The following is a 10,623-nucleotide window of genomic DNA, read 5'->3' as shown; positions in this document are numbered from 1 at the left end:
CCATGTGACTGTGGATAGACTGCGGTACCTCTGTTACACTTGCATGGTTGCCTCCACATCGGTGTGAATGTGTGAGTGAATCGGTAAAATGTGAGGAACAAAAATGTTAAAGCACTTTATAATGCACCATTTACCATTTATATATACAATAAATTAATTACCTATCATTATTGTTAAACTACAATGTAGGTTATGGTTGGATATGGTTATCACTACAGAAATATGTAAGTCCTTTACATTATTTTACTACTGATGACCTAACGAGGGTGTCCCATTTCCTAGGTAAATATTTCAACCCTTCCCCCTTGTAGCTCCTGTTCTGAAGGGCCACTACCCAGTCGAGGGCACTCCAAAACTTGGGGATTCAGAGTCAGAGATTTTATTTGCCATGTATGGACAAATCCACATTGGAATACAGGTACAGAGCAATACTGTGTGTCTACAACTAAACCAATACAGGAGCAGAGTAGAAACAGTACAGAAAGAAAACATGGACAGTAAGAAAAAAAACACAGACAGTATAAAAGGACAAATGCTAAGGTTAAGATCAACATCCCCTAAAGTGCATATTGTAGTGCCCGGAGGAAAGAGGAATAAACGGAGGTAACGTAATGCTTGTTTAATGTACAAAGCCACGTCAGTCAACACAGAACAACAGCACATGTAATCGCCAGCACAGTAATGAATGACAACAGCGAGTGCCACCGCAATAGATTTCCCCTCTGGCCGCAGTGCCAGATTAGTAGTTCCCTCCCACTACACAACACAGTCAGAGGAGAACACGAACCAATAATGTAGTCACTACAATATCATAGTAAAGTGCATGATGCATAGAGGCACAATTTGCAGTAAAAGTGCATATAATCAGGATTGGGATTGGACCTATGACTTATTCTATGACGTATTCCTCTCCACACGTATCCTAACCGCCACTAATTAAATCTATACCTCTTTTTTTCTTTTGTATGTCCCTCATGACAATGTTGAATACACTTTGCCGTTAAAGTGCTTCTGTAATTGACTAGTGCGCCGGCAATTGTATACGTGACATGTTAACAAGCGACATCAGGGTGTTTACCACAGTGAGAAGAACGAAGGCAGCCAGTCGAGATGAAATGAGTAAATTAGACACCGTAACATCTGAATATCAGAGCAACATATAGGAGCTGGATTACATCTGTGGTCTTTTAAAGCATTACATCCACACGCAGGAGTGGGTTGTGAGAATTAGACCATGCCTAGGGGTGGTCGTTAGACCCCCCTAGGCATGGTCTAATTCTCACAACCCACGACTGCACGTGGTGTAATGGCTTTTATACAACTGGCGCATTCATCCAACCTTATTGCTATACAATAAACACACATTAATTGAAGATTTATTGAAAAAACCATCCGCAGAAAAAGTAGTTCCCAAAAAAAAGGAGAAGTTGCCTCCATGTGGAAGCAGCTCGGAAGTGCATCCAACTGTTCTCAGTAAGACATCCAACTGTTCTCAGTAAGACATCCAACTAACTAACACATCCAACTGTCTCTCAACTAAGACATCCAACAAACTAACACATCCAACTGTCTCTCAACTAAGACATCCAACAAACTAACACATCCAACTGTCTTTCACCTAGACATCCAACAAACTAACACATCCAACTGTCTCTCAACTAAGACATCCAACAAACTAACACATCCAACTGTCTTTCAACTAAGACATCCAACAAACTAACACATCCAACTGTCTTTCAACTAAGACATCCAACAAACTAACACATCCCACTTTTTTTTTTTTTTTTTACTTTCTATATAACTTCATTCTTAGATGCTTCTATAGAAAGTAGGTAAAACAAAACAAAAAAGTTTTCTTTGCTCTATAGGGGAAAAAAATAAGTTTTCTTTGCCCTAATATTATTTATTTTTTTAACCTACTTTCTATAGAAGCAGCTGGGAGGTGCGCTGTTTTAAGTGAGTGAATTGTTTGTGATTGATTGTTATTGAATTGATTGATTGATTGATTGATTGCTAATTTTATTACTGTCCGCCTTGTTTCCAACTGGTTAAGCTTGGCGACTCTTTCGAAGTCGCTCTCTTTCGAAGTTGGTTAAGGTTTGGAATCAATTAATCAATCAATCAATTCAATAATCCACGCTCACTTAAAACAGCGCACCTCCCAGCTGCTTCTATAGAAAGTAGGGAAAAAATGTAAAAAAAAAAAAATTCAATCAATCAATCAATTCGCGCGATTTTTCTTTTGTTCCACAATTACTCATGACCCATCAATTACATAATCCAACATTGTTTAAGAAACTAACACATTCGCCGTGACAGAATCGTTTTTCATTTAGTCTTTATGACCCTATCAACATATCCTTTCGTAACGTTTACTGTCCGGCGTGTCCGCCATCTTGCTTTCACTTCTAAAAACTTGCATGGCGGATTGATAGTAATTCGGCTGTGGGTGGGTCCTGGGACCAAGAGCGTTGGTTATTACAAATACCCACGTGTAACTTGACTGTTTCAGCCTATCAGAATCGAGAAATTTGCATGCCGTTGTATAAATATTTATGAATCTTTTATAGAGTGTGTGTGGGGGGGGGGGGTACAGCTGTTTAGATAGGAAACATAATTTCATTGCGTGATCAAGTGCCAGACGAACCCACACGTTAAGGACAGATCTCGGTCGCCATCATTAGAAATTCATGTTTACTCCGAGACGACGAGAACGCTACCTGCTATCACTTTCTGTGTCAAAAAGCCGCCGCGGTGTAAATGAGCGCGCCGTGGCCTCGAAGTTTGAGAGGGAGCTAAAAAAAACGCCGAACCGCTGCTGCAACTAGGAGAGGAGTTCAATCACGACACCTCCGACGAGACCGACAAGTGACACCGTGTTCCGTGAGTAAATAAGAAGGAGTCATCATCAGGGGGGTTCGCTCTCGCCGCCCCCTCTCTCCCCGGTGGCCACCTTAGCTTAGACATCAAAAAAGACTTCACGCTAGACTCCAGCTTGTGTAACATATCTGTGAGAGTGAACTGAGAACTTTCTCTTTCTCTCTCGGCCTTGCTCTCCCACAGCCCAGTGGCGTGTGAAAGCCTTAAAGAATGGGTCTGCAGCAGCGTGCACGCCGCGGTGTGTGGGCGGAAAGTCTGCGCTCGGCCGTCATGAATCACGGCGCTGTGAGCGGCACAATCAGGCTCCGACAGGAACGCCACAGCCCACAGATGCCGACTGGAGACACGAGCGGAGAGACACAGGCGGGGCTTAATTGCAGTTTGACAACTCAAGTTGTAAAGTAAACATATCACCCCTCCGCGCCGCGCACACCGCTGAGTCTACATCAACTCACCGCACATGTCACTACAATCAGGCATGCGTTGGTGATTTCCAAAGCTGGTTGCGTGTGTTTTATTGACGTCACGTGCACGCACGCTCCCACGCGCGCTTAAGCGTTACATCGCGCGCAGGAGTGTGTTATGAGAATTAGAAAGGGGTGGTTGTTAGGCCTGAGGCGCAGCCGAGGGTCGTTAGACCCCCCTAGGCATGCTCTAATTCTCATAACACACGACTACAAGTGGTATAATGGCTTTTATACAATTGGCGCATTCATCCAACCTTATTGCTATACAATAAACACACATGAATTGAAGATTTATTGACAACCATCCGCAGAAAAAGTAGTTCCAAAAACAAAAAAGATAAGTTGCCTCCGTGTGTAGAAGCAGCTCGGAGGTGCGCTGTTTCAAGGCATTCCATCTAAGAATGAAGTGAGCGGGTGTTATTGGATTGATTGAAAATTGTATTACAGATAGACAGTGCTTACATCTTTATACAATTGCCGAATTCATCCAACCTTATTGCTATACAATAAACACATATTAATTGAAGCATAATGGAGATTTATTCACAAAACCATCCGCAGAAAAAGGAGGTAAAAAAAAAGAAGAGAATCGCCTCCCTATAGGGAGGCAACTTCAAATTTTTTGTTGCTACTGTCATTACATCACTATTGAAATCATGATGTCTTAAAGCTGCTATAGATAACATTCAGCCACTAACAACAACGTTCATTTTGGACCTGCACACATTTTTTCAATGAGAAATTCATTAATCAATCATTTATTTGGAGGGGGGAAGCAATACTTTTATTCCGCACCTTTCTTAAAGCTCTGTGGATGTTCCTTTTCTACATAAAAATGCACCGTAAGTGTTTTTTTTTTTTTTTATATCTACAGTTCCCCCGTTGACAAGCAGCATGACATCATAGCTGATCTCACTGCATACCTGCAGAATCTCTCCTTGCATTTCACACGGTGTGCAGTATGTGTGTGCAGTTATACAAGACGCATATCACTACTTTAATACAGCGATTAAGAAGAAGAAGATAATGCACTGTGTCGTGGGCTCGTGGCACAATAGAGCAGCCTCTCAGGTGGTGACAGTGGCCCAGGAGGTAGAGAGCGGTCGACACTTAACCCCCTAACTTCTCCCGGTGAGCAGGTTGGCACCGTGCTGCATGGTCACCTCTGTTGCCAGTGTGTGAGTGAAAGGCTGAATGAGAGACATAATCCATTGTAAAGAGCTTTGGATAAAAGCTCTATATACTGTAAATGCAGTCCATTTACCACTTAACATGTTCAGCTCTGGCTGTATATCACCTGCTGGCATGTGGATCTGTTTTTGATATAATATATAATATATTATATTGATAGACACAAGCCCAGCCCGGAGTCTTCCTGGTGGCCTGGTCTGCTAAATTGCCTGCAAGGGGGGGGGGGGGGGGGGACGTTTCTTCCTCTGCTTCAAAACGGTGTTGTGCCTTACAAATATTACCATCCCCCCCCCCTTCTTTTGTTGTGGAGTCAAATCAATATTGATAAGATTCCTTAAGAGCCTTTAGAAAAAAGGTTTTTCAGGCGCACACGCTGAAAGAGAGAGAGAGAGAGAGAGATGCGTTCCTTCTTCTATTTATGATTCCAATAGATACTGTAACCATCCCTCTTTATTGACATAACCTTGAAGCCTGAAAGATGTCCCTCTCTATTTGCTGTCATAATGCTGTGACGTGAATTCCTCATGCGCCTGTCTAAGAAAAAGCCCTCCTAGTTTACTGCAAGTGCACATCTGGTTGAAAGAGTACATATTAGAGAGAGAAAGAGAGAGAAACAGAGAGAGAGAAACAGAGAGAGAGAAACAGAGAGAGAGACTACGTTACCCCCTTACGGCTTTGTTGTCCACACTGAAGACCTTATAGATGAGATGAGATTAGATATTAGATAGATAGATTAGATTAGATAGTTAATAGATTAGATTAGATTAGATTAGAATTAGATTAGATTAGATTGTCATGCACAGCACAAGTACAACACAAAGAAGTTGGCAAATATAAATATACAGTGTAATGTGTGAATATATATGACAAGGGTGATGTAGTTCTGGACGATTAATCGACTTTATCGATTAATTCGAATTAATGATTTAGGACGATTTTTTTAAGAGTCACCTTTTATTTGACAAAAGTGATGTTTGGTGAAAGTTAGATTTGCACTTATTAATCCCAATAGGGAAATTCATTCTTGTTTGATGATCAAGAGGCACCTTTTATTGTTTTAAAGTGAAGTTTGGTGAAAAGCAAGTTATTGCACTATTAATCCCAATAGGGACATTCATCTTTGTTTGATCAGAGTAACCTTTTATATATATTATTTATTTATTTATTTATTTATTATATTTATTTATTTATTTATTTATTTATTTATTTATATTATTTATTTATTTATTTATTTATTTATTTATTTATTTATTTATATATTTATTTATATTTATTTATTTATTTATTTATTTATTTATTTATTTATTTATTTATTTATTATTTATTTATTTATTTATTTTAAGTGAAGATTGTGAAAGTTAGGTTTGCACTTCAATCCCAATAGGAAATTCATCTTGGTTTGATAATTATGTCAAATAAAAACAAAGCTTATTTGAATGATTTCCTTGGCGTTCTAGTTTTAAGAGAAAAAATCGATGTAATCGGATGTGTGTGAACAAATCTGAGATTTTATTTTAGCCATATCGCCCAGCCCTATGCTAATATATTACTATCAATATATGATAGATAGAGAGAGAGAGATACATTACCCCTTCTATTATAATGGGTTAAAATAGATACTCTATTAGTCCCTCTTCTTGGCGCAGCCTTCATCGTCTGTCTTATCTTTGTCTGCAGCCATGATGAAGTCTGAGCTGTGCCTGGAGAGAACCCTTATTCCCTGCTTTATAGGAATAATTAGCAACAGCAAATGGAGACATCCCCTAGTTTCTCCCACTTGTTTCCACGCCACTGGAGTCTGAAGGCGCTGCAACAGGAGACGAGGAGAGACACAGAGAGGAGAGACACAGAGAGAAGAGACACGAGAGGAGAGACAGAGAGGAGACAGAGAGGAGAGACAGAGAGGAGAGACAGAGAGAAGAGAGGAGAGACACAGAGAGGAGACACACAGAGAGAGGAGAGACACAGAGAGGAGAGACAGAGAGGAGAAGAGAGGAGAGACAGAGAGGAGAGACAGAGAGGAGAGACACAGAGAGGAGAGACAGAGAGAGGAGAGACAGAGAGGAGAGACAAGAGAGAGAGACAGAGAGGAGAGACAGAGAGGAGAGACACAGAGAGGAGAGACAGAGAGGAGAGACACAGAGAGGAGAGACACAGAGAGAGACAGAGAGGAGAGACAGAGAGGAGAGACAGAGAGATGAGAGACACAGAGAGGAGAGACACAGAGAGGAGAGACAGAGAGGAGAGAGACACAGAGAGGAGAGACACAGAGAGAGAGACAGAGAGGAGAGACAGAGAGAGAGACAGAGAGGAGACAGAGAGGAGAGACACAGAGAGGAGAGACAGAGAGAGAGAGACACAGAGAGGAGAGACACAGAGAGGAGAGACAGAGAGGAGAGAGACACAGAGAGGAGAGACAGAGAGAGGAGAGACAGAAGAGAGAGACACAGAGGAGAGACACAGAGAGGAGAGACAGAGAGGAGAGACACAGAGAGGAGAGACAGAGAGGAGAGACACAGAGAGGAGAGACAGAGAGAGAGACAGAGGAGAGACAGAGGAGAGACAGAGAGAGAGACAGAGAGGAGAGACAGAGAGGAGAGACAGAGAGAGAGAGACAGAGAGAGGAGAGACAGAGAGAGAGAGACACAGAGAGGAGAGACAGAGAGGAGAGACACAGAGAGAGGAGAGAGAGAGGAGAGACAGAGAGAGAGACACAGAGAGGAGAGACAGAGAGAGAGACACAGAGAGGAGAGACACAGAGAGGAGAGACACAGAGAGAGAGACACAGAGAGGAGACAGAGAGAGGAGAGACAGAAAGAGGAGAGACACAGAGAGGAGAGACACAGAGAGGAGACAGAGAGGAGAGACAGAGAGGAGAGACAGAGAGAGGAGAGACACAGAGAGGAAGACACAGAGAGGAGACAGAGAGGAGAGACAGAGAGGAGAGACAGAGAGGAGAGACAGAGAGAGACAGAGAGGAGAGACAGAGGAGACACAGAGAGAGGAGAGACAGAGAGAGGAGAGACAGAGAGAGAGAGACAGAGAGAGGAGAGACAGAGAGGAGAGACACAGAGAGGAGACAGAGAGAGAGACACAGAGAGGAGAGACACAGAGAGAGGAGAGACAGAGAGAGAGAGACAGAGAGAGGAGAGACACAGAGAGGAGAGACACAGAGAGGAGAGACAGAGAGGAGAGACAGAGAGGAGAGACAGAGAGGAGAGACACAGAGAGGAGAGACAGAGAGAGGAGAGACACAGAGAGGAGAGACAGAGAGGAGAGACACAGAGAGGAGAGACAGAGAGGAGAGACAGAGAGAGAGACAGAGAGGAGACACAGAGAGGAGAGACACAGAGAGGAGAGACACAGAGAGAGAGACAGAGAGAGGAGAGACACAGAGAGGAGAGACACAGAGAGAGAGACACAGAGAGGAGAGACAGAGAGAGGAGAGACACAGAGAGGAGAGACAGAGAGAGGAGAGACAGAGAGGAGAGACAGAGAGAGGAGAGACAGAGAGAGGAGAGACAGAGAGAGGAGAACACAGAGAGAGAGACAGAGAGAGAGAGACACAGAGAGGAGAGACAGAGAGAGGAGAGACAGAGAGGAGAGACAGAGAGGAGAGAGAGAGAGAGACAGAGAGGAGAGACACAGAGAGAGAGACACAGAGAGGAGAGACAGAGAGAGAGAGACACAGAGAGGAGAGACACAGAGAGAGGAGAGACACAGAGAGAGGAGAGACACAGAGAGGAGAGACACAGAGAGGAGAGACACAGAGAGGAGAGACACAGAGAGAGAGAGACACAGAGAGGAGAGACACAGAGAGAGGAGAGACACAGAGAGAAGGAGAGACACCAGAGAGGAGAGACACAGAGAGGAGAGACACAGAGAGGAGAGACAGAGAAGAGAGACAGAGAGAGGAGAGACACAGAGAGGAGAGACAGAGAGGAGAGACAGAGAGGAGACACAGAGAGGAGAGACAGAGAGAGAGAGCAGAGAGGAGAGACAGAGAGAAGAGAGACACAGAGAGGAGACACAGAGAGGAGAGACAGAGAGGAGACACAGAGAGGAGAGACAGAGAGGAGAGACAGAGAGGAGACACAGAGAGGAGAGACAGAGAGAGAGACACAGAGAGACACAGATAGGAGAGACAGAGAGGAGACACAGAGAGGAGAGACAGAGGGAGAGACAGAGAGGAGACACAGAGAGAGGAGAGACACAGAGAGGAGACAGAGAGGAGAGACACAGAGAGAGAGACAGAGAGAGAGACAGAGAGAGAACAGAGAGGAGAGACACAGAGATGAGAGACAGAGAGAGAGACACAGAGAGTGAGACAGAGAGGAGAAACACAGAGAGAGGAAGACACAGAGAGAGAGACAGAGAGGAGGAGAGACACAGAGAGGAGAGACAGAGAGGAGAGACAGAGAGGAGAGACAGAGAGAGAGACACAGAGAGACACAGAGAGGAGAGACACAGAGAGAGGAGAGACACAGAGAGAGAGACACAGAGAGAGGAGAGACACAGAGAGAGGAGAGACACAGAGAGGAGAGACACAGAGAGGAGAGACACAGAGAGGAGAGACAGAGAGAGAGAGACAGAGAGAGGAGAGACACAGAGAGGAGAGACAGAGAGGAGAGACAGAGAGGAGACACAGAGAGGAGAGACAGAGAGGAGAGACAGAGAGGAGAGACAGAGAGAAGAGAGACACAGAGAGGAGACACAGAGAGGAGAGACAGAGAGAGACACAGAGAGAGAGACAGAGAGGAGAGACAGAGAGGAGAGCAGAGAGGAGACACAGAGAGGAGAGACAGAGAGGAGAGACACAGAGAGAGACACAGAGAGGAGAGACAGAGAGGAGACACAGAGAGGAGAGACAGAGAGGAGAGACAGAGAGAAGAGAGACAGAGAGGAGAGACAGAGAGGGAGACACAGAGAGAGGAGAGACACAGAGGGAAACAGAGAGGAGAGACACAGAGAGGAGAGACAGAGAGAGAGACAGAGAGGAGAGACAGAGAGAGGAGGACACAGAGATGAGAGACAGAGAGAGGACACAGAGAGGTGAGACAGAGAGGAGAAACACAGAGAGAGGAGAGACACAGAGAGGAGAGACACAGAGAGGAGAGACAGAGAGGGAGAGACACAGAGAGGAGAGACAGAGAGAGAGACACAGAGAGGAGAGACAGAGAGGAGAGACAGAGAGGAGAGACAGAGAGGAGAGACAGAGAGGAGAGACAGAGAGGAGAGACACAGAGAGAGGAGACAGAGAGAGAGGAGAGACACAGAGAGGAGAGACAGATAGAGGAGAGACAGAGAGGAGAGACACAGAGAGGAGAGACAGAGAGAGGAGACACAGAGAGGGAGAGACACAGAGAGGAGAGACAGAGAGGAGAGACAGAGAGAGAGACACAGAGAGGAGAGACAGAGAGGAGAGACACAGAGAGGAGAGACAGAGAGAGAGGAGAGACACAGAGAGAGAGACAGATAGAGGAGAGACAGAGAGGAGAGACAGAGAGGAGAGACAGAGAGGAGAGACACAGAGAGGAGAGACACAGAGAGGAGAGACAGAGAGGAGAGACAGAATACAAGCGTTATCTACCAAGGAAACTAAAAGAAGGAAGAGTCATCACATCAGAATACCAGCGTTCTGGGCGCCCAAGTGGCGAACCATGTAACGCGCTGCGTCGCTAAGCGGCCGACCCGGGTTCCATTCCCGGACCCGGCGTCCTTTGCCGAATGTCTTCCCCCCGCTCTGTCTCCCGTTCTTCCTCTCTCTCTCTCTCTCTCTCTCTCTCTCTCTCTCTCTCTACCGGACTGCCCGGTAGTAAGAACAATAAAAACCTACTAAAAACATAATAATAAAAAATACCAGCGTTCTATACCAAGGAAACTCTAACAGAAGGAAGGGTCGTCACGTCAGAACACCAGCGCTCTATGCTCTACTTGGACTTTGGTGTCAGTTCTATTGAAGTTGCCTTTGAGAACCAATGGTTCTCGAGCCGTAACGGCACATGGGGCAGGAGCCTATCTCCTGTTTCCGTAGCGTGAGGCAGCTTGATGTACAAGTACACCCTTGGACATGACGCTAGTATGT

The 10,623-nt window shown here is 44.9% G+C and overlaps 1 protein-coding gene across 1 annotated transcript in view; it reads right to left on the bottom strand.

The window, feature by feature from the left end:
• Positions 1-3,155: 3,155 nt before the first annotated feature.
• The window catches only part of LOC311234782 (adhesion G protein-coupled receptor B3-like), a gene marked incomplete at both ends in the record, with an annotated part of 96,442 nt that continues 88,974 nt past the window's right edge, over positions 3,156-10,623 (bottom strand). The window contains 2 exons of the mRNA XM_084322026.1: positions 3,156-3,217; positions 6,316-6,345. Of these exons, the coding sequence (XP_084178152.1) occupies positions 3,156-3,217; positions 6,316-6,345 (92 nt within the window). The remainder of the gene's footprint in view (positions 3,218-6,315; positions 6,346-10,623) is intronic.

This window comes from Notolepis coatsorum, assembly GCF_963971535.1.
Source record: "Notolepis coatsorum genome assembly, chromosome: 9".
NCBI lineage: Eukaryota > Metazoa > Chordata > Actinopteri > Aulopiformes > Paralepididae > Notolepis > Notolepis coatsorum.
The sequence above is the reverse complement of the archived record's forward strand: the minus strand, read 5'-3'. Positions and strand labels throughout refer to the sequence as shown.